The sequence below is a fragment of the Chiloscyllium plagiosum genome, unplaced genomic scaffold, assembly GCF_037043375.1.
Source record: "Chiloscyllium plagiosum isolate Xiang-an unplaced genomic scaffold, Cpla_swu_hap1 HiC_scaffold_30, whole genome shotgun sequence".
Taxonomy (NCBI): domain Eukaryota; kingdom Metazoa; phylum Chordata; class Chondrichthyes; order Orectolobiformes; family Hemiscylliidae; genus Chiloscyllium; species Chiloscyllium plagiosum.
The window spans coordinates 47,892,853-47,917,735 of NW_028270168.1; the positions used below are offsets into that span (position 1 = coordinate 47,892,853).

The window sequence follows — 24,883 nt, forward strand, 5'->3', positions numbered from 1 at the left end:
TTCATCCAACATAATATACGTATATACCCAAACTTAACTAAACAGTTTCCTGAATTGCTTCAGAATTATTCTGAATAATTCATTCAGAAAATGAATCACGTGCCACGTGATAGAGATTCGAGGAATAGGGAAAGAGAACACTTAAATGCGTGGCTACAGGGATGGTGCAGGAGGGAGGGATTCCGGTTTTTGAATAACTGGGGTTCTTTCTGGGGACGGTGGGACCTCTATAAACAGGATGGTCTACACCTGAACCTGAGGGGCACCAGTATCCTTGGGGGGAGGTTTGCTAGTGCTCTTGGGGGGGGGGGGGTTTAAACTAACTCTGCAGGGGCATGGGAACCCAGATTGTAGCTTCAGGGTGCAGGGCCTGGAGTGTAGGGAGGTTAGGAACATGGCATCAATTTCCAAGGAGGGTGTCTGTAAACAGGAAAGTGGCTTGGTGTGTATACTTCAATGCAAGAAGTATACGAAATAAGGTAGGTGAACTTGCAGCATGGGTTGGTACCTGGGACTTCGATGTTGTGGCTATTACGGAGACATGGCTAGAACAGGGACAGGATTGGCTGTTGCAGGTTCCAGGATTTAAATGTTTTAGTAGGGTCAGAGGTGGGGGTAAAAGAGGGGGAGGTGTGGCATTGCTTGTCAAAGATAGTATTACAGTGGTGGAAAGGACGATGGATGAGGACTTGCCATCTGAGGTAGTTTGGGCTGAGGTTAGGAATAGGAAAGGTGAGGTCACCCTGTTAGGAGTCTTTTACAGGCCTCCTAATAGTCCTAGAATCATTGAAGAAAGGATAGGGAAGGTGATTCAGGAGATGAGTGACAGTAATAGGGTGGTTGTTATGGGGGACTTTAACTTTCCTGATATTGATTGGGAAAGCTATAGCTCAGGTTCGTTAGATGGGTCAGTGTTTGTTCAATGTGTGCAGGAGAGTTTCCTGACACAATATGTAGACAGGCCAACAAGAGGTGAGGCCATACTGGATTTGGTTCTGGGTAACGAACCAGGCCAGGTGTTAGAATTAGAGGTAGGTGAGCACTTTGGGGATAGTGACCATAATTCGGTGATTTTTACTCTCGTGATGGAGAGGGATAAGTGTGTACTACAGGGCAAGAGTTATAGCTGGGGTCAGGGAAATTATGATGCGGTGAGGCATGACTTAGGATGTGTGGCTTGGAAAAGTAGACTCCAAGGCAAGAGTGTAAATGATATGTGGAGCTTGTTCAAGGAGCAACTATTGAGTGTCCTTGATAATTATGTACCTGTCAGGCAGGGAGGAAAGGGTCGTGCGAGGGAGCCGTGGTTTAATAAGGAATTGGAATCCCTTGTTAAATGGAAGAGGGCGGCCTATCTCAAGATGAGACGTGAAGGTTCAATTGGGGCGATTGAGAGTTATAGGGTAGCCAGGAAGGACCTGAAGAGAGAGCTAAGAGCAGCAAGGAGGGGACATGAAAGGTCCTTAGTCGGTAGGATTAGGGAAAACCCTAAGGCTTTCTATAGGTATGTTAGGAATAAAAGAATGACTAGGGTACGAATAGGTCCAGTCAAGGATAGTAGTGGGAAGTTGCGTGTGGAGGCGGAAGAGATTGGGGAGACACTGAATGAATACTTTTCTTCAGTATTTACTCAGGAACAGGGCATTGTCGTCGATGTGAATACTGAGTCACAAATAAGTAGAATGGATGGCTTTGAGGTATGTAGAGAAGAGGTGTTGGAAATCCTGGAAAAGGTGAAAATAGATAAGTCCCCTGGGCCTGATGGCATTTATCCTAGGATTCTCTGGGAAGCAAGGGAGGAGATTGCAGAGCCATTGGCCTTGATTTTTATGTCCTCTTTGTCTACTGGAGTAGTGCCAGAAGACTGGAGGATAGCAAATGTGGTTCCCTTGTTCAAAAAGGGGAGTAGGGATAACCCTAGTAACTATAGGCCGGTGAGTCTCACTTCTGTTGTGGGCAAAGTCTTAGAGAGAATTGTAAGGGATAGGATTTATGCACATCTGGATAGGAATAATGTGATCAAGGATAGTCAGCATGGTTTTGTGAAGGGCAGGTCGTGCCTCACAAACCTTATTGAATTCTTTGAAAAGGTGACGAAGGAGGTTGATGAGGGGAAAGCGGTAGATGTGGTATATATGGATTTTAGTAAGGCATTTGATAAGGTTCCCCATGGTAGGTTACTGCAGAAAATACGGAGATATGGCATTGAGGGTGAGTTGGAGGTTTGGATTAGGAATTGGCTGGATGGAAGAAGACAGAGGGTAGTAGTTGATGGCAAAGTTTCTTCATGGAGTGCCGTCACTAGCGGTGTTCCGCAAGGATCTGTTTTGGGACCATTGCTGTTTGTCATTTTTATAAATGACCTGGAAGAGGGGTTAGAAGGTTGGGTGAGCAAGTTTGCGGATGATACGAAAGTCGGAGGAGTTGTTGACAGTGAGGAAGGATGTGGCAGGTTACAGCAGGATATAGAGAAGCTGCAGAGCTGGGCAGAAAGGTGGCAAATGGAATTCAATGTAGCTAAGTGTGAGGTGATTCACTTTGGGAAGAATAACAAAAAGATGGGGTACTGGGCTAATGGTCGGATACTTGGTAGTGTGGATGAGCAGAGGGATCTTGGTGTTCATGTACACAGATCTCTGAAAGTTGCCACCCAGGTAAATAGTGCGGTGAGGAAGGCATATGGCGTACTGGCTTTTATTGGTAGAGGAATTGAGTTCCGGAGTCCTGAGGTCATGATGCAGTTGTATAAGACTCTGGTGCGGCCGCATCTGGAATATTGTGTGCAGTTTTGGTCGCCATACTATAGGAAGGATGTGGAGGCACTGGAACGGGTGCAGAGGAGGTTTACCAGGATGTTGCCTGGTATGGAAGGAAGATCGTATGAGGAAAGACTGAGACACTTGGGGCTGTTTTCATTAGAGAAAAGAAGGTTTAGGGGTGACTTGATTGAGGTGTACAAGATGATTAGGGGGTTAGATAGGGTTGACAGTTAGAACCTTTTCCCGCGTATGGAGTCGGGTATTACAAGGGGGCATAGCTTTAAATTAAGGGGGGGTAGATATAGGACTGAAGTTAGGGGTAGGTTCTTCACTCAGCGAGTCGTAAGTTCATGGAATGCCCTGCCAGTAGCAGTGGTGGACTCTCCCTCTTTATGGGCATTTAAGCGGGCATTGGATAGGTATATGGAGGATAGTGGGTTAGTATCGGTTAGATGGGCTTGGATCGGCGCAACATCGAGGGCCAAAGGGCCTGTACTGCGCTGTATTCTTCTATGTTCTATGTTCTAAAAATTATTCAGAATAATTCATCTCTGGTTTATGGATCCTTATCATCATCATCAGTATTAATGGAAAGAATAGTGGTATCATTTCACAAATGATCATCTTCTGCACCATCAAGTTCATTTGATATTCCAAATTTTAAAAACTGCTTTCAACAATGTTGAGAAAAAGTTCATTGCTCACATCTAAAGACCAATCACATCTAGGGCAGTACGGTGGCTCAGTGGTTAGCACTGCTGCCTCACAGCACCTGGGTCCCAGGTTCTCCAGCCTCTGGCGACTGTGCAAACTCCACACAGACATTCTCCCCATGTCTGCATGGGCTTTCTCTGGGTGCTCCGGTTTACTCCCACATCCAAAGATGTGCAGGTCAGGTGAATTGGCCGTGTTAAATTGCCCATAATGTTAGGTACATTAGTCAGACTCCTCCCTCCCCTTCCTAGACTCCTTCATTTCTATCTCGGGCGACCGAATCAACATGGACATTTACTATAAACCGACCGACTTCCACAGCTACCTAGACTACACCTCCTCCCACCCTGTCCCTTGTAAAAACGCCATCCCATATTCCCAATTCCTTCGTCTCCGCCGCATCTGCTCCCAGGAGGACCAGTTCCAATACCGAACAATCCAGGTGGCCTCTTTCTTCAAAGACCGCAATTTCCCCCCACACATGGTCGACGATGCTCTCCACCGCATCTCCTCCACTTCCTGCTCCTCCGCCCTTGAGCCCCGCCCCTCCAATCGCCACCAGGACAGAACCCCACCGGTCCTCACCTACCACCCCACCAACTTCCATATACATCGTATCATCTGTCGCCGTTTCCGCCACCTCCAAACGGACCCCACCACCAGGGATATATTTCCCTCCCCTCCCCTATCAGCGTTCTGAAAAGACCACTCCCTCCGTGACTCCCTCGTCAGGTCCACACCCCCCACCAACCAACCTCCACTCCCGGCACCTTCCCCTGCAACCGCAAGAAATGCAAAACTTGTGCCCCTCCCCACCTTACTTCCCTCCAAGGCCCCAAGGGATCCTTCCATATCTGCCACAAATTCACCTGCACCTCCACACACATCATTTACTACACCCGCTGCACCCGATGCGGCCTCCTGTATATTGGGGAGACAGGCCACCTACTTGCGGAACGTTTCAGAGAACACCTCTGGGACACCCGGACCAACCAACCCAACCACCCCGTGGCTCAACACTTCAACTCCCCCTCCCACTCCACCAATGACATGCAGGTGCTTGGACTCCTCCATCGCTAGACCATAGCAACACGACGGCTGGAGGAAGAGCGTCTCATCTTCCGCCTAGGAACCCTCCAACCACAAGGGATAAACTCAGACATCTCCAGTTTCCTCATTTCCCCTCCCCCCAGCTTGTCTCAGTTCCAACCCTCGAACTCAGCACCACCTTCCTAATCTGCAATCTTCTTTCTGACCTCTCCGTCCCCACCCCCACTCCGGCCTATCACCCTCACCTTATCACGCTCACCTTAACCTCCTTCCACCTATGGCATTTCGAATGCCCCTCGCCCAAGTCCCTCCTCCCTACTTTTTATCTTGGCCTGCTTGGCACACTTTCCTCATTCCTGAAGAAGGGCTCAGGCCCGAAACGTTGATTCTCCTGCTCCTTGGATGTTGCCTGACCTGCGCTTTTCTAGCAACACATTTTCAGCTCTGATCTCCAGCATCTGCAGTCCTCACTTTCTCCTACATTAGTCAGAGTCTGGTTGAGTTACTCTTCGGATGGTCAGTGTGGACTTGTTGGGCCAAAGGGCCTGTTTCCACACTGTAGAGAATCTAATCTAATGTCATCGTAGGGGTGGCAGGGTGGCTCAGTGGTTAGCACTGCTGCCTCACAGTACCAGGGTCCCAGGTTCAATTCCAGCCTTGGAACCAAAAATTATTCCAATGTAAAAGGTTACATCAGGTCACTATGAAATTATAAGAACTGGCATATCAGTCCAAGAAGATTGCATTCCAATGGCATTTTTAAGGTTTCTTCAATCATTAGTAAGCATGCAAGTGCAGCCAGTGAAAAGGGCAAATGGCAAGTTGGCCTTCATAGCAAGGATTCAAGTACAAAGTCTTGCTACAGTTACACAGGGCATTGGTGATACCACCTACATTGGAATAATTTTGGTTCCGATTTTATGATCCCTTCTCAAGGCTGTCATCTAGGCTTCAGCAATATTGGTCAGCTTACAATCGTTGTTTCATACAGAAGGGAGCTGAGGCAAGGCACCTTTCAGATCCAAGAGTGTGCTGACAAATAGCTTCTATATAGATCTCTGCCTTCAGAGGAATTTAATTACAATATTTTTCAGTATTCTAGTGCATAAAAAATGGCATTCCTGTTATAAATGGCATTCCAGTAAATGGCCCAAATTCTTCATTTGGGAATTTGTTGAAACAGGCTTCCTGAGACATTGTTTTATGGCGTTTATGTAAAAGGTCAATGCGCATGAAGGTTGGTGCTGATAATCAGTGACGTTAATTGTTTTACAATTTATTTGGTGGAAAGGAAGAAGTGTGCTGATAAAGTATTTAAATACTAAATATGAAAGGCTGCTGATTTGTCTTTGAAGTGATTTTACAATGTTCTGTTTTTTAATAAAGTTATGATTTCCTGCAGTTTTGCCCCATATTTGCTCACATCTATATTGTGCTTTTTAAGAACAAAAATTGTTCAAGTTCTGAATGTGGTCACGCTCAGTATGCAAGTTGCCAATTTCCTTTTACCTCACAAAAACCCAGGATTAGATTCAATGTTGGGGTTAACTTTTCTGCCAGACCATGCAAATATAATAAATAAAATGAAGATCTGTGAATATTGGAGATCTGAAACAAACAAAAACATAATTTGATGGAGAAACTCAGGTCTGACAGCATCTATAAAGAAAAAGAGTTAACTTTTCAAGTCCAGTGACCCTTTTTCAGAGCTCGGTTTATAACCTTTTCAATTTTACTGTGTATCTCTAAAGGGAGATCAGTTTTTTCAGATTTAAGATGCTCTTAAATATTTGCGCACTTGCTCCCAGTAAAATATTCTTGTTGTATTCTCTTTTCTACCCTTTCTGGACACATTGACATATCCACTTGCGTGAAATAAAAGAGCAGATCCATATCACCATTTTGAATCAACTGCCATAAATATGAGTTCAAAATGAGACTAACTTTGACAAAGAGTCAGTTAGACTCGAAACATCAGCTCTTTTCTCTCCTTCCAGATGCTGCCAGGCCTGTTGAGATTTTCCAGCATTTTCTCTTTTTGTTTCAGATTCCAGCATCGGCAGTAATTTGCTTTTATGGATATGAGTTCTCTCTTTTTTAAAAGGTTTTATTTGCCTTCCTTTCCTGAAGTTGCTGACATCCTTTAGGGACCACTCTGAATGTTCCAAAGGATATGTACTGTTGATTATTGAATCATGAAATTCGCCATAGTTCCGTCTCGTGATATTATCATCTCATCACGAATCACAGGATAAAATTGTGCCAGAGTTTTTGACCAATTTCTATTTTTCCTGGGGCCAGTTATAATTCAGCTGACAGTGCTGCAGAGATCAGCTAACCAGCACAGACCAGGAGTCAAGTCACTTTGTGGACTGAGAAGCACGAATCAAAAAGTCGTTTATGAAAATTCTGCTGAATTGGCAAGAAAAGATAGATTATTAGAAAAAAGGCTTCTTCTGTCTTTGATTGATGTGGGATTATTTTAAACTAAGAATTAAGTATTGATTAAATTAATTGATTGTTGACTAGTGTAGACTGAACTACTTGCAGGAATTATTGTATAAGTAGGGGCTTAATTGTTATATGCACCTTTGTGGAAATGTAGAATGGTTACTGCCTAGGAGGCTATTTGATCCACCGTGTAATGCTGGTCTTTTGTCGGAGAAGTTCATCTATTGCTGCAGGACTGCCATTTTTCCCGGTCCCCACAGATAACAATCCAATTCCTCTTCAAACATATTCTCAGGTAGTGCATTCCAGATACTAGCTAACTGGGCAAGTTGTTGGAGGGAATCCTGAGGGACAGGATATGCATGTATTTGGAAAGGCACGGACTGATTCGGGATAGTCAACATGGCTTTGTGCGTGGGAAATCATGTCTCTCAAACTTGATTGAGTTTTTTGAAGAAGTAACAACGGATTGATGAGGGCAGAGCAGTAGATGTGATCTATATGAACTTCAGTAAGGTGTTCAACAAGGTTCCCCATGTTTAGCAAAGTTAGAGCTCACGGAATACAAGGAGAACTAGCCATTTGGATACAGAACTGGCTCAAAGGTAGAAGATAGGATTGTGGTGAAGGGTTGCTCTTCAGACTGGACACCTGCGACCAGTGGAGTGCCACAAGGATCGGTGCTGGGTCCACTACTTTTCATTATTTATATAAATGATTGGATGTGAATGTAGGAGGTATAGTTAGTAAGTTTGCAGGTGACACCAAAATTGGAGGTGTAGTGAGCAGCAAAGAAGGTTACCTCAGATTATAAAGGGATCTTGATCAGATGGGCCAATGGGCTGAGAAGTGGCAGATGGAATTTAATTTAGATAAATGTGAGATGCTGCATTTTGGGAAAGCAAATCTTAGTAGGACTTATACATTTAATAGTAAGGTCCTAGGGAGTGTTGCTGAACAATGAGACCTTGGAGTGCAGGCTTGTAGCTCCTTGAAAGTGGAGTTGCAGGTAGATAGGATAGTGAAGAAGGTGTTTGGTATGCTTTCCTTTATTGGTCAGAGTATTGAGTACAGGAGTTGGGAGGTCATGTTGCGGCTGTACAGGACATTGGTTAGGCCACTGTTGGAATATTGCGTGCAATTCTGGTCTCCTTCCTATCGGAAAGATGTTGTGAAACTTGAAAGGGTTCAGAAAAGATTTACAAGGATGTTGCCAGGGTTGGAGGATCTGAGCTACAGGGAGAGGCTGAACAGGCTGGGGCTGTTTTCCCTGGAGTGTTGGTGGCTGAGAGGTGACCTTATAGAGGTTTACAAAATTGAGGGTCATGGATAGGATAGATAGACAAAGTCTTTTCCGTGGGGTCGAGGAGTCCAGAACTGGAGGGCATAGGTTTAGGGTGAGAGGGGAAAGATATAAAAGAGACCTAAGGGGCACCGTTTTCACGCAGAAGGTGGTACGTGTATGGAATGAGCTGCCTGAGGATGTGGTGGAGGCTGGCACAATTGCAACACTTAAGAGGCATTTGGATGGGTATATGAATAGGAAGGGTTTGGAGGGATATGGGCCAGGTGCTGGCAGGTGGGACTAGATTGGGTTGGGATATCTGATCGGCATGGATGAGTTGGACCGAAGGGACTGTTTCTATGCTGTACATCTGACTCTGACTCTGACTCTACTTGCTGCTTTAATAATGTCTTTAAAAAGCAACCATTGCTATGTTTTTCAATTACCTTAAATCTGTGGCCACTGATTCTCAATCCTTCTATCATTAAGAATCATTCTGCCTATCTACTCTGTCCTGGCCCCTCATCTCCCCATAACTTCCTCTTATTGAACAGCCTTAGCTTCTCCAGTCTATCTACATAACTGAAGTCAAAACCTTGCGTGAAAATTTAATCTTGTGAGTAACCACTTTGGATTCCTGCATGATTTCAATTTGGCATTTAGAAACTGGAGAAAACCTTAATTGCTGGTTACAATAGCTGAATCAGGATGTTCTAGATTTGCAAGAGGATAGGGAGGAGGCAAAATGACCATTTATATCGCAACCACTTAAGTCTGCGACAGCCCGAGGAAAACAGAAAAACAATGCATGGCTCTCGCTATTGAAGAAAACAAAATTTATCGGTGATGTGTAAATTTGTGGTCCAGCCACTTCCAGTTTATAGTGAGAAGGGCTCAACATTGCTGTTATCCAAGCAGTTTTCATGCTAATACTGGAGTATCAAAAATCTGTTGCCCTTTACTGCGACTCACTCTCAAAGAACCACCATGCTGTAAAATAAAAGACTTTTAAAAGTCAGTAAAGCAATCATTTTGCAAATATGTCACACAGCATCCCAGGATCTGTAAAAATTCAAGCTCAACTTTTGTGACCCATTTGAGTCGTCCAGTTTAATTTGAAATTTTCTTCTGGTGTGAAGAATGTTTTGAAAACTTATCCTCATAACCTTTTCTGAAGCACATTTGTAGTGTAAGAGTAGAAGGCTGTTGTTGCCAGTGTTTGTGAGGCTTTTGAAAGCCCAACAATTGTGGTGTTTTGAGATATGGAATCAAGCCAAGAGCTCTGAGTTCCAGTTTACAACTTGCGCTGAAAGGTTCTGTGTGGTATGTATGTGGAATGCATGCACCAAGACAAGATCTTGCCACGTAATTGCAGAACTTGAGCCGCCTTTCAGATGTGCAGCAGCTCACTGAGCTAGGGTGCCGGGAGGGGCTGAACTTCAGCTTAACTGTGAAACTGTGCCCCACCACAGATGATTAGTGTCATTTGTACTAAACTTCAAATTCTGCTGCTACTTTGAAAACAAAGAAAAGTAATACAGGTATTTAATTTCCTGTTTAAACCCACTCTATGGAACAGCTTGAGTTTTCAGCAGAAATGGGCAGATTTTCTAGCTATATTTTAAACTATAGCATAACAAGCTATATTTTTGTTGCTGATATTTTATTTTTAATTTGATAGTAATATGTTTATGCAGATGATTTTTATGACTGCAACAGTGTACTCATGATGTGAGATCTATCATTGTGCTGTTATGGAGTATCTATTGCTTGATATGTGAAGAGACAGCAGGTTAACACTGGACTCCATTTAATCTGTATCACTCTAATGCTCAGCTCATTCTTTCTTCAAGCACACCTTTTTTTCTCTCTTTGGAATAATAGGGAAGTGGCAGAAGGATTCACGGGTCATATAGTCTGTTGAACCATGTCATGATTACTCCTTCCACAGTGAAACTAAATGGTGGGGCTTTTGCGTCAAAGGTAGAGATGCTACTACTGTGTCACACTGCCTCCATAATGGCAGAATTGTATACATTCAACAAAAGGATAAAGATCAGAGTTAGACTCCTGGTTGATTCAGTAAATTGATCTGAATGTCCTCATTTTAAATTGCTGTTTCTGAGGATGCTACTGAAGAGTCCTGTGTTGCTGTATGATATGGACAGACACATTGGAACTAATAACAGAGGAAGGGAAAACGATGAGATTCTAAAGGGGGAATATAGAAAGTCAGGCAGGAATTTAAAAAGGAAGTCCTGGAGGTTGGTAATATCTGGAGTACTCCTGGTGCGATGAGCTAGTGAGGGTAGGAATAGGAGGATAGAGCAGATGAATGCGTGGCTGAGGACCTGGTATAGGGGAGAAGGGTTCACATTTTTTGGACAAGAAGGATGCATTGCACCTGAATTGGAAGGGGACTAATATATTGGCAAGGAGATTTGCTAGAGCTGCTTGGGAGGATTTAAATTAGTAAGGTTAAGGCTAGGGGTTGCTTAGGGGTGTGTGGGGTGCGTTGGGACCCCAGGGTGATAGTGAGGAAAGAGATCAGTCTGAGGCTGGTACTGTTAGGAAAAGGAGCAAATAAAACAGAGCAGGCAAGAACAAATCAGAGAGCAAGGTGGGACTGATAAATTAAACTGCATTTATTTCAATGCAAGAAGCCTAACAGGGAAGATAGATGAATTCAGGGCATGGTTAGGAACATGGGACTGAAATATCACAGCAATTACAAAGGCATGGCTCTGGGATGGACAGGACTGGCTGTTTAATGTTCCAGGGTACAAATGCTATAGAAAGGATAGAAAGAGAGGAGGAGGGGTGGTGTTTCTGATCCGGGATAGCATTATGATTATACTTAGAGAGCATATTCCTGGGAATACATCCAGGGAGGATATTTGAGTGGAAGTGAAAAGTAAGAAAGGGATGATCACCTTATTGGGATGGTATTATAGATTCTCTCCTCCTCCCCCCCCCCCCCCCCCAAAAAAAAAAACAGCAGGAAATTGAGGATCAAATTTGTAAGGAGATCTGTTATCTGTAAGAATAATAGGGTGGTTATGGTGGGGGATTTTAATTTTCCAAACATAGACCGGGACTGCCATCGTGTTAAGGGTTTAGATGGAGATGAATTTGTTAAGTGCGTAAAATAAAATTTTCTGCTTCAGTATGTGAATGTATCTACTGGAGAAGGTGCAAAACTTGATCTACTCTTGGGAAATAAGGCAGGGCAGGTGACTGAGGTGTCAGTGGGGGAGCACTGACAATTGGGGGGATGGTCAATTTTAATGCTATTAGGCAAGATCTTTCAAAGGTTGATTGGGGGCAGATGTTCGCAAGTAAAGGAACGGCTGGAAAATGGGAAGCCTTCAGAAATGAGATAACAAGAGTCCATGGACAGTACATTCCTGTTAGGGTGAAAGGAAAGGCTGGTAGGTGTAGGGAATGCTGGATGACGAGAGAAGTTGAATTTTTGGTTAAGAAAAAGAAGGAAGCATATGTCAGGTATAAACAGCAAAAGGGAAATCAAGAGGGCAAAAAGGGGGCATGAGATAGCTTTGGCACATAGGGTTAAGGAGAATCCAAAAGGATTCTACATGTACATTAAGGAGAAAAGGGTAACAAGAGGGAGAGAATAGGGCCCCTCAAAGATCAGAGTCAAAAGATGTCGTGGTGGACAAGCACAGCTGGTCAGGCAGCATCTGAAGAGTGGGAGAGTCCAGGTTTCGAGCATAAGCTATTCTTCATTCCTAGACCACATTTTTTGACTCTGATCTCCAACATGGGTGGCACGGTGGCTCAGTGTTTAGCACTGCTCCCTCACAGCACCAGGGTCCTAGGTTCGCTTCCAGCCTCAGGCAACTGTCTGTGTGGAGTTTGCACATTGTCCCCGTTTCTGCATGGGTTTCCTTCGGGTGCTCCACTTTCCTCCCACAGTCCAAAAATGTGCAGGTCAGGTGAATTGGTCATGCTAAATTGCCCATGGTGTAAGGTGCATTAGTCAGAGGGAAATGGGTCTGGGTGGTTTACTCTTCGGAGGGTCGGTGTGGACTTGTTGGGCCGAAGGGCCTGTTTGCACACTGTAGGGAATCTAATCTAATCTGCAGTCCTCACTTTCTTCCCTCGAAAGATCAGCAAGGCAGCCAATGTGTGGAACATGTTTCAGAGGCGGGGCTGCTGGATGTTTTAAAATACATAAAGGTGGATAAATCCCCAGGACCTAATCAGGTATTCCCTAGAACTCTGGAGGAAGCTAGGGAAGTGATTGTTGGGCCCCATGTTGAGATATTTGTTTCATCGATAGTCACAAGTGTGGTGCTGGAAGACTGAAGGTTGGTTAACATGGTGCTAGTATTTAAGAAAGGTGATAAAGAACCCGCCTCTGACATCCCCTCTATACTTTCCTCCAACCAGCTTAAAAGTATGACCTCTCGTGTTAGCCATTTCTGCCCTGGGACATAGTCTCTGGCTATCGACTCTATCTATGCCTCTCATTATCTTGTATAACTCAATTAGGTCCCCTCTCCTCCTCCTTTTCTCCAGTGAAAAAGTCCGAGCTCAGTCAACCCCTCTTCATAAGATAAGCCCTCCAGTCCAGGCAGCATCCTGGCAAACCTCCTCTGAACCCTCTCCGAAGCATCCACATCTTTCCTATAATAGGGCGACCAGAACTGGACGCAGTATTCCAAGTGCGGTCTAACCAAAGTTTTATAGAGCTGCAACAAGATCTCATGACTCTTAAACTCAATCACCCCTGATGTTGGTGTTTGGAGGGAATCCTGGGGTACAGGATTTACATGTATTTGGAAAGGCAAGGACTAATTAGGTATAATTCAACATGGCCTTGTGCGTGGGAAATCATGTCTCACAAACTTGTGCTTTTTGAAGAACCAACAGAGGATTGATGAGGGCAAAGCAGTAGACATGATCTGTATGGACTTCAGTAAGGCATTTGACAAATTCCTCATGGGGGATGGTTAGCAAGGTTAAATCTCATGGAATACAGAGAGAACTATCAATTTTGATACAGAACTGGCTCGAAGGCAGAAGACAGGGTGTGGTGGTGGGTTGCCTTTCAAACTGGAGGCCTGTGACTATTGGTGTGCCACAAGGATTGGTGCTGAGTCCACTGCTTTTTGTCATTGAACAAAATTATTTGGATGTGAACAGAGGAGGTATAGTTAGTAAGTTTGCAGATGACCCCAAAATTGGAGATGTGGTGGACAGTGAAGGAGCTCACCTCCGATTCCATTGGAATCTTGATCAGATGGGCCATTGGGCTGAGGAGTGGCAGATGGAGTTTAATTTAGATAAATGTAAGATGCTGCATTTTGGAAAAGCAAATCAGAGCAAGACATGTGCACTTAGTGTATATGTAAGGTCGTAGGGAGTGTTGCTGACCAAAAAGACCTTGGAGTGTAGGATCATAACTCCTTGAAAATGGAGTTGGAGGTAGATAGGACAGTGAAGAAGGCATTTGGTGTGCTTTTCTTTATCAGACAGAGCATTGAGTATAGGAGTTGGGAGGTCATGTTGCAGCTGTACAGGACATTGGTTAGGCCATGTTTGGAATATTATGTGCAATTCTGGTTTCCCACCTATCTGAAGGATGTGAAACTTGAAAGGATTCAGGAAAGATTTGCAAGGATGCTGCCAGGTTTGGAGAATTTGAGTGAAAGGGAGAGGTTGAATAGGCTGGAGCTGTTTTCCCTAGAGCATCAGAGGCTAAGGGGTGACCTTTATAGAGGTTTATAAAATCATGAGGGGCATGGATAGGGTAAATATACAAAGTCTTTTCCCTGGGGTCGGGGGAGTCCAGAACTAGAGTGCATAGGTTTAGGGTGAGAGGGGAAAAATTGGAAAGGGATCTATTGGGGCAAATTTTTCACGCAGAGGGTGGTGCATGTATGGAATGAACTGCCAGAGGAAGTGGTGGAGCCTGGTACAGTTACAACATTTAACAGGCATCTGGATGGGTATATGAATAGGAAGAGTTTAGAGGGATATGGGGCTAAGTGCTGGCAAATGAGACAAGATTAGGTTAGGACATCTGGTCAACATGGACGTGGTAGACCGAAGGGTCTGTTTCTGTGCTGTATTTCTCGATGACTGTGACTCCTTGTATCTTGGTTCTGACATTGCTGCAAAGCTGCTTCACACCCAGGATTCACATCGCGAATGACCAATTTGGGCAAGGAAATAGAGAATCCTATAGAATGCTAAGATGCTTTTGAGGGAGGCAAATAAAGGGATACAATTTAAGAGACAAAGCAAATCTTGTCACGTTTGTCTTGCCAAAAGTAAAGGCAAACATATTTTCTGACTGTCCCCTTAAGTTGACTAGCCAAGCTCAGATAACAATTGTGGACAGGCAAAAGCTCAGTGAAAGCATCATAGATAGGGAGGAGGCTGGAAGAACACAGCAAGCCAGGCAGCAACAGAGGTGGAGAGGTAGACGTTTTGGGTGTAACCAGTCTTAAGGACCTGGGGTGGTTGTAGGGACGCTGCAGATATGGAAGCTGTGATGCTCGGCGGACTATTCCCCAATGTAGAGAAGACCGCATCGGAAGCACCTGATGCAGTCGACTAGGTTGAAAGAGGCAGGTGAACCTCTGTCTCACCTGCCTCTCACCGAGCATTGCAGCTGGGCCAGCAGGGGCCAACCAGACCTCCCATTCACCGTCCATTTCAATTCCCCAAGTGACTCCTCCCTTTACGGCATGACCATCCTTGGCCTCCTCCATTGCCAGAACGAGCCACCAACACAAATTGATGGAACAACACTTGATCTTACGCCTGGCTAGCTTACAGCCTGGAGGACTCAATATTAAGTTCTCCAATTTCAAATAACCTTCCTTCCCATCCCTGACTCCCTTCCCAGCCCTTTCTGCTCCTCCCTGCCACCAACTGGATTCACTCCTCCCATTGACCAACCAGGTTGTACCCTCTACCCGTCTTCACTTATCCCCACTTTCCCACCCTGCCCCGCCACCCCTTAATCGCAGCTCCCGCACACCAACCCCCAGTACTGAAGATACCCGAAACATCGACTTTTCTACCACCTAATGCTGCCTGGCTTGCTGTGTTCTTCCAGCCTTCTGCCTGTCTAATTTGGATTCCAGCCTCTGCAGTTTTTTATCTCTCACCAGTGCAAGCATCAGACATGACAAAATTCCATCAGGAACTCCTGGAAAAAGGCAGTTCTGAGTCTGAAGAGAGATTTAATTGTTTGGACATGTATTACATAAGATTTTTGGGAGTGCAGGGGAGAGTGAATGCTAATTGTGTAGTGGAATTGGAGTGGGGAGAAAGTAAATGCATAACTGATGGTGAAGGAATGCGAAAAGTTGCTTTGTATGTGGAATAAGTATTAATGTTTGGCTTTAGTGTTTTTCTGTATCAACATGCAAAGCATTTCACCATGAATTGCATTAGAAGCACTTGATTATTGTTTTGGTTAGGCTGTTTATTTGTCATCCTTTACTCAGTGATTTGTCTTTTTCTTCAACAGAAAATCAGTGGCATTTCCGGTTGCTCATTTATGGAGTTTCTGAAGGGCAGCAGGGACTATTGCCAGGCACAGCACGGCCGCCTCGCGGACAAGTGAACTCCAGGTCTCTCCCATTTCATCTGCTCCACGAGGAAATCATCTTAAATGTAAAAGTGCCAACAGCAAACTGGGATTCATCTGGATACTGGATTTAAAAATTGGATAGTTTGAGAAGTAGAGGACGTTTGTTCTTTCAATGACCTAGCCTGGATGGGGTAAATCTGCCTGTGTTTTGTGCAATTGGATGCTGTAAGAAGCACCATTGCTCAGAGACACCAACCAAAACGTGCCAGTCTGAATTGGATTTCACATCAACTGTGTTGAGTCCAGTTGTGTGAGTGGAAATTTTAAAAGCACAAGTACGAACAGCGAAAAGGATCACAAAGTGCTGCTTCAGAATCTCCCTTTTTTTTTAATACACTTTTTTTTTGACGTTGCAACCACAATGAACCGCCCGGCCCCCGTAGAAATCATCTTCAACAGTATGAGGTTTCTCATCACACACAACCCAACCAATGCTACCCTCAACAAGTTCACAGAGGTAAAAACAATGTTATCTTCAGGCCAATGTGTAAATAATCTAATCAACATGGAAACTGATGCAATATTTTCAGTGTACTCTGCAATATTCCCTGGTTTTTTGGGTTGAAATATGCCCCTGCAGGAGAGGATAAAGCTTTAGGAAAAACCAAATGGTACTGTGACAAACTATTTCACCTTTTGTACTTGAAACTGAGTTCAGAGCATGACCATCTCGTGACAAGCCTCACCCACACATGCCATGCAAACCAATGCTAAAATCCTAGGCACACATACAGGGGGGGGGGAATCTGCGTGAGCTGTGATGCTGCCTTACCTTCTGAACTGGGACCAGACTTAATAGAAAACTCCGAACCCCAGAGGAAAGACATTGAATTGATTAACCGAATAATCAATAGTGCCCGCCCATCTTGTTCGGATAATTTGAGGTTCCTCTGTATTTGTATGTTCTTGTCCAGTGATCAGAAGTTCACAAAACAAATCAGGCTTTGCATTCAATGTTCAAAGGCAGCCAAGGTTGTCTTGTTGGAAGATGACATGTGGGTTGAGTATGTATGATTTTAACCTCGACGCTTTCAAAGTGAAAACCTTTTTTCCCCCCTCAGGTAACATTGCATTATCTATAATACTGACTTGTTTGTCATATTCTGCTGTTTTTTTCAACCTGCCCTTAATGTCCATAGCATTGCCAATATCTAGATTTGTTTAATTTTGAAAATAAAAGCCCAGCCCCATTCTATTGTCCCTACTCCTTTTCTAAACAGTAAATTACTTTTTACAGTAATGCAAAAAGAAGCAAAATGGTCTGAATTTAATTGGTAAAGGATTAAAAGTCATTTTGACTATTCATTTCAATCTTCAATGGATTAAAACTCCTGGAGTAGATGTGATTTTGTTTCTAATGTAGGTAATGTTAGATGGTGAATGTCACTCAATTAACCTTCTCTTAAGCAGGCATTGGGGAAAAAAAACACCCAATCAGTTGTCACCAGTTGTTTTTACATGTAACACAAAAAAAATTGCTCAATTAATCTTTAACAACTCCTATTTTCACCCTAATTAAGGCAGTGAGTAACTTACTGCAAAATGTCCTCTTTCTCCCTTTTTTTTCTCTCTCTCTCTCTCTCTTCTCCTTCGCCCGCCCCCCCCCCCCCCCCCCCCACCAACTTAGTGCATTTCTCTCAAAATGTGGGGATTAAGTATGAGTCTTCACTCTACTACTTTGAAGTATAAAATATTGTGCAGGTGCAGTTTGCTGTGGTTATTATATTGAAGCTTGAAATTAAATGGAGTGATACAGCGAAGCTCCTTTCACTGCATGTATCAGCTCTTGACCAAGTACTTTAGACTGAACTGGGTAAAAAATGTTCACTACTACAAACAACGGCCAACAATGTAACGTGAGGAGCAACTTCATGAGAGTTGATGGTAAATGAATAAAGTGTTTTTGAAGTTTATGTAGTGGAAATTTCTGCCATTCGATTGCTTTTTCCTCAGAGGCTACAGGTAATCACTTAATGTAGTTAAAGTGGCATTTAAAATCTTTTGATGTATAGAGGGATCTGGGTGTTCAGGTCCATTGTACCCTGAAGATGGCAACGCAGATCGATTAGAGTGGTCAAGAAGGTATACGGCATGCTTTCCTTCATCAGACGGGGTATTGAGTACGAGACTTGGCAGTTACAGTTGTATAGGACTTTGGTTCGGCTGCATTTGGAATACTGCGTAACAGTTCTGGTCGCCACATTGCCAAAAGGATGTGGATGCTTTGGAAAGGCTACAGAGGAGGTTCACCAGGATGTTGCCTGGTATGGAGGTCGCTAGCTATGAAGGCAAGTTGAGTAGATTAGGATTATTTTCATTAGAAAGATGGAGATTATGGGAGGACCTCATTGAGGTATATAAAATCACGGTAGATAGCAAGAAGCATTTTCCCAGAGTGGGGGACTCAATAACTCGGAGTCACAAATCCAAGGTGAAAGGATGATAGGTTGTTTTTCTTGAGATTCTTACACACGTGATGCAACTGCAATACACCAACTTCTTTGAGCAGCCGAAATTTATTAAGCAAGGATGAGCTTTCGGAGGATCACTTGCACTCTTTGCAATGCTTGCAAAGTGTATCAAGCGAGGCTCCCGGAACAAAGGGACCAGTTCTTGCTTTATACAAGATTTTACATCACAGTCAGTAATGTCCACAAGACAATCCCCAGCTACTCCCCCAAAGTCAAGACACAATGTTTCTGGAAAGAATCAAAACACTACAATGTAAAGTGATTAGGTTATTCCTTAAAACAGCATTTACAGAGTATGATTAGATTATCACACCCTGCCTACAAAACAAGAAACCACCCGCGCGCCGCACCCCCCAAACTGGACATCCAATTCCTGACATGTCAGCAGAACAGATTAACCCTTTGTCCCCTTGAGATATTAATCTTAAGGGAGATATGTGTGGAAAGTTCTTTACGCAGACGATGGTGGTGCCTGGAACGCTTTGCCAGCAGAGGTGGTAGAGGGAGGCATGATATCGTCATTTAAGATGTGTCTAGACAGATACATGAATGGGCAGGGAGCGGAGGGATAGAAATCCTTAGAAAATGGGCAACAGGTTTTGATAGAGGGTGTGGATCAGTGCAGGCTTGGAGGGCCGAAGGGCCTGTTCCTGTGCTGTAATCCAGTCAAATATAAATGGGACTTGTCCATAATAAGACCATAAAATGAGGGAGCAGAAGTAGCATATTAGAACCATTGAGTCTGCTCTACCATTCATGGCTAATCTGATAATCCAACTCAACTCTACTTTCCTGCCTTTACCCCATAACCCTTGATTTTCAGACTGATTAAAAATCTAACTATCTCAACCTTGTTTCTGTTCTATGAATACTTCATGCTTACTGACCACCTGAATTAATGCTGGCACTTAACTGAGTCTATAAGCTGAGCGCATCTCAGCATCATTTCTTATATTGGAGAATTACTTAAGTGGCAAGCATCCAGATTTTTTTCTTAAATGAATTGTTGGCTGTATAATCACCCCAAGATTTGAGTTTCATCATTAAAGGCATTTTTCTCTCAATGTCATTGCATTTGATGAACTTCTTCAATAATAGATAACCTGGAAACTGAACCTGCGACCATAAAACAGAAGTGTAATCTGCAAATCAGACTTTTATATGTGACTATGTTCCAACCCAAATATTGCATCTGCTTAAAAACATAAGTTGTGTATAAAGGGTTCAACCATCTTCTGTCTGGGTGGATGAAAGGTTTTTATTTAGGTAGTATGATTTTTACAAATCCTGGTTTAAAAAATCCAGTTGATGGGAGGAAAAAAATGTGTTGCCAGGAACACGAACATGATCCACAGAAAGCACTTCCCTCCGTTCGGCTGCCTTGCTAATCTCAATTCTACTACTACACAGAGTCCATGACTCTGTCATGATGACGACCTGATTTGACCAGGCTGCGTTTTGTATATCAATACTCCAAATTTGGAAATAGTCACTTCTGTTGACTTCTCTCGAGGTGGGGGGGTAACTAAGGTTATGTTCAGGTTCACAAGCTTTTGTGAGAACCAGTTCTGACAACTGGTCACTACCTGAAATATTACTCTATCTTTGTCCATCAGTATTGCTTGGCCTGCTCAGTATTTCCCATAGTTTCTGTTTTACCATTCTTTTTCCAGTAAGCCTTTATGCCCTGGAGATTCTAAGCATGGATTCCAGTGATAAAACAGCCACTTTTAAAAGAAAGCAACAATTCTAAAGCATAAAAGTTGCTGTTTACACTTGTCTCAGATACAATTAATATAAAGTTAACTAGTATGATGCTGCTGTTTCCAAGGGCTAATGTAATTAATCATATCAAATGAAGAAGTTTTATCCCGGAACCTTCTCAACCACTGACAAAATATCTTGTGTTTCTTTGAGGTAAAAAAATGACCGTACTCTTCATCTGAGGTATTTGATAACGTTCTGTTGGATAAATAGGAGATTTTACTGGGAAGGTGTTGCTATAGATGGGAAAGATATTGCAGATGATTTAGCTTTGGACAAGTACTTACTTACTTTGCATTTTCTCTGCCTCTGATGCAATCCTGGGTTAGCTTCTCCCAACACCTGAAATTGAGGTCAAAACTTTGACCATGAAAACACACTCAGACTCTGACTCTCTTGAGGGTGATACTGTGGCACAGTGGTTATCACTGCTGCTTCACGATGCCAGGGACCTGAGTTTGATTCCATCCTCAGGCGATTTGTCTGTGTGGAATTTGTGCAAACTGTGCAATGTCCCTGCGTCTCCATGGTTTCCTCTGGGTCCTCCAATTTCCTCTCTCATTCCAAAGATGTGCAGGTTAGGTGGATGAGCCAGGCTAAATTGCCCACAGTAACCAGGAATGTGCAGGCTAGATGGATTGCCACGGGAAATGCAGGTTTACAGGGAGGAGGGCTCTGGACGGGATGCTCTTTGCAGGGCTGGTGTGGACCCGATGGGTGGAATGGCCTGTTTCCACACTAGAGATTCTATGATTCCAAGATTGCTTTGGTAAGCAATTGTCAGATATTATGATTACCCACCAAACTTAATTATAACTGTTAATATGATGCGGCTGTTTGGCTTCAAGTAGTTGGGTACACACCGCATGTGTTGCATATGCAGAGTAGCAAAGACAGGACTGTTGCTCTTTAAACTTTCAGTTTGACAGGCAGACATATGCCTCTTCATTCTGACACTAATGTTTGCAAACTGCCAAAGGAATTTTTGTCACATGTTTCATTGTCTCTGCAGACAGTTTATGTGAATGTGCTGCCAAGGGAAGTGTCAACAGGTTTTAGTCATCAACTGAAACCTTAGGTTCAAAAAGCTTTCCTGAACAAGCTGATCACTTTGTTTTCCCTTCTGATACAAAAGTTGTGGTTGTCATGTGGATTGCTGAATACCTTGATGTTATACTGCACTTCTATCTCTGAACCAGCAGCTAGCACATATTCATAAGTAAACAGTAAAGCACAAAGCATGTCCTTGAAGACTATAGTCTTACCCGGAGTTGTCTCTGAGCAGCTCTACACGCAGAATCTGTTTTCCTCACCGGATCACCAACTTGGAAAACATTGGAGAGTATCTGAAGATAAAACCTGCTGGGAGGATTTGACAGAATGAATTAGTAGTCTACACTAAGAATACCAATTTTAGATTTTGTGATGGAATTGACTGACAAATTTGCTAAATCTTCAAATGACCGTCTTGCTGCTGCAAACTGTAGACAGCGAACCTAACATCTGTGATAGTTGTTACTTGAGAAGATTGAGAGATAAGATATACATGCATTTGGAAAGACAGGGTTTGATTAGGAGTAGTCAACATGGCTTTGTGTGTTGGAGATCATGTCTCACAAATTTGTTAGAGTTCTTTTAATGAAGTGACCAGGAATGTTGATGAGGGAAGGACAGTAAATGTAGTCCGTATGGATTTCAGTAAGGCCTTTGGTAAAGTTCCACATGGTACGCTGCTCAGGAAGGTTAGATTGCATGGAATCCAGGGGGAGCTGGCACATTGTATACATGGTTGATGGTAGGAAACAGGGGGTTATAGTGGAAAGATACTTGTCAGACTGGAGGCCTGTGACCAGTGGAGTGCCCCGGGTTGGTGCTGGGCCCATTGCTGTTTGTTATTTATATCAATAATTTGAATGAGAACGGACAACGCATGATTAGTAAGTTTGCAGATGACACTAAAATAGGAGAGATTGTGGACAGTGAGGAAGATGATCAGAAATTGCAGCAGGACCTTGAACAATTGGGGGAGTGGGCTGAGAAATGGCAAATGGAGTTTAATATAGATAAGTATGAGGTCTTGAATTTTGGAAAGTCAAATCAAGGTAGGAGTTTCATGGTGAATGGTAGGGCCTTAAGGAGTGTAGACCTTGGAGTTCAGGTGCATGGTTCTCTGAAAGTGGAGTCAGGGCAGTGAAGAAGGCTTTTGGCACACTGGCCTTCATCAGTCAGGGCACTGAGTATAGAAGTTGGGAAGTTATGTTGCAGTTCTACAGGATGTTGGTGAGGCCACACTTGGAGTTTGGTTTTGGCCACCTTGCTATAAGAAGGATGTTACTAAACTGGAAAGAATGCAGAAGAAATTTATAAGGATGTTGCCAGGACTGAAGGGTCAGAGTTATAGGTTGGACAGGCTAGGAGTTTTTTTTTTGTTAGAGTGTAGGAAACCGAGGGGGGATCTTATCTAGGCATGGATAGGGAATGCACTCAGTACTTTGCCCAGAATTAGCGAATTGAGGACTGGAGGTTAGAGGGGAAAAAGTAAAAGGGAACCTGAGGGGCAATCTTGTTTACACAAAGGGTTGTATGTAGATGGAATGAGCTGCCAGCGGAAGTGGTTGAGGCAGGTACAGTAACAACAGTTTAAAAGGCATTTGGACAAATACACAGGAAAGTTTTAAAGGATATGGATCAAGTGCAGGGAAATGGGGTTAGCGTGGATGGACATTTTCATCAGCATGGCCCAGTTTGGGCTGAAGGGCCTGTCTCCGTGCTATAGGACTCTATGAAAGCAATGAGAGTACTAAGCTTTTGAAAAACCTTACAATGAGCCATTGTAGCACAGTGGCGATGCCTTTCAGATTCCTTCAGCTAAATATTAAATACACGTTTCTCAAAGACATATTAAATTCTTAGCATTACTGAATTACTTAACTTGTATCAACCCCACATGATGCGGAAACAGCCAAACTTGAGTCGATCTTGCAGGCTCTGCTTCTAATTGCCACTGCAATATTCACACCACAAATATCCAGTTGCCATCATGGAAAAATGTGTCAAATTGCAGCAATATGATTTTCTTCAACCCTGAGGATTTTTTTTATTTCCAGTAGTCCTGATAAAGTTCCAATTGGAAGTAAAATTTGCAATCACTGTTGATTAATTAAAATTTGTCAAATTGAAGGCAAAAGCATCAAGGTATAGTTCAGGTTTGTTGCTGTTCTTGTGCTTCAGTAAACACGGAACTTTAATTTTACTTCCTTTGGTTTTTCCTTAGTTTACGTTCTTATTAAAACAACAAAAAACAGCTTTAAGAAAGAATGCAAAGTGATTTAAAAGTAAACCATGTGATTTTTTTTTCAAAGGTGCAAAAACCCCAAAAATGTGCAAATCTTTAGTTACTGGTAGTATTTCCTGCTTCCAAAGCAGAAGTTAAGAATTTGAATGCTCATGGGGTCAGAAACTATGCCAAAGTTACAGCTATGGACTGATATCCAGCAGTTGCTCAGACTGTCAGCTGCAAACCACAAACCCTGGCCTGTCGATCCCCAGTGTTGTACAGGAGCCCTTAAAAAAGCATTCCACAATAATAAAACTGACCACCCTCCATTGTGACATTGCCTTTATTTCATTACCCATAGCTGACTATCTCCTTGATAAATCAAAAGTACCATTCAAACCAACCAACCAATCGGGGAAAGCAGAAACAGGAAAAAAAAATCTTCTGAAAGAACCTTTTTAATGCAAACTATTGTTGTGCCTTCTCAGGAACTCAAAAAGTTTGGTGTTACCACACTGGTTCGAGTTTGTGAAGCCACCTATGACAAGGCTCCTGTTGAAAAAGAAGGCATTCAGGTTTTGGTAAGTAGCTATTAACTACAAACAGACTCCAGGTTTTGGACATGATCTGTTGACATGCAAATTGTAGAATTTTGATTTTGTCCCAGAGATTTGAGTGTCCACTGAATTACAATCTGAAAGTGTAATTGAACAAAACCAGAAAAAAAGTATGCCTGTGAAAAGGTCATTTAATCCATCCAGTTCAACTTTATGATTTCTGTATAGCTAGAGAGGATCAGCTGTTCATTGCTCTTCCTACACCTGGCTTAATCCTTATCAAGAGCTACAGGTGAATGGAGTCAGAATGACCTCCCTGTGATACTATTTTAATAAAAGGGAAAAAGGGGAATGATATGCAAAAGGACAAAGTGGGACATAGATTTAACAAAACTTCATGTTTCGTTTGTTTACTGGTAACAGTGTGTCTAAGCCCTGATTTCATGGACTATGCAAGCTCTGGGGCAACAAATGAGCATTCTCAAGTTGCTGAAATGAGCCAGATTTTGGCGCTTTGACTCTGATGCCACATCTGCGAGGCAACAGTGATGAAAACAAACATTTCCAAACTTCCAGCCCCATTAAGACAAACCAGGAATGGAACTGTAAAATAGGATTCGATTGACTTCACATTTCAGTGTTTGCATTGCAAGTGCAAATTAGACACCTGCTAGAATATGACATGTTAGGAAGAAATTTCCATTGCATAAACCCATGCTGCCAGTCACAGAGAGAGAGAGAGAGAGAGAGCACAGAGACAGACCCTTCAGCCCAAACTGGTCCATGCTGACCAAAATGTCCATCCACGCTAACCCCATTTTCCTGCACTTAGCCCATATTCTTCTAAACCTTTCCTATCCATGTATTTGTCCAAATGCCTTTTAAATGTTGTTAATGTACCCACCTCAACCATTTCCACTGG

General features: G+C 43.2%; 1 protein-coding gene across 1 annotated transcript in view; it reads left to right on the forward strand.

Annotated features, from left to right (window-relative positions):
- Nucleotides 1–24,883, forward strand: part of LOC122563751 (protein tyrosine phosphatase type IVA 2-like) — a 129,099-nt gene that overhangs the window by 65,973 nt on the left and 38,243 nt on the right. The window contains exons 2-3 of the mRNA XM_043717939.2: nucleotides 15,770–16,349; nucleotides 23,893–23,985. Of these exons, the coding sequence (XP_043573874.1) occupies nucleotides 16,254–16,349; nucleotides 23,893–23,985 (189 nt within the window). The 5' untranslated portion in view covers nucleotides 15,770–16,253. The remainder of the gene's footprint in view (nucleotides 1–15,769; nucleotides 16,350–23,892; nucleotides 23,986–24,883) is intronic.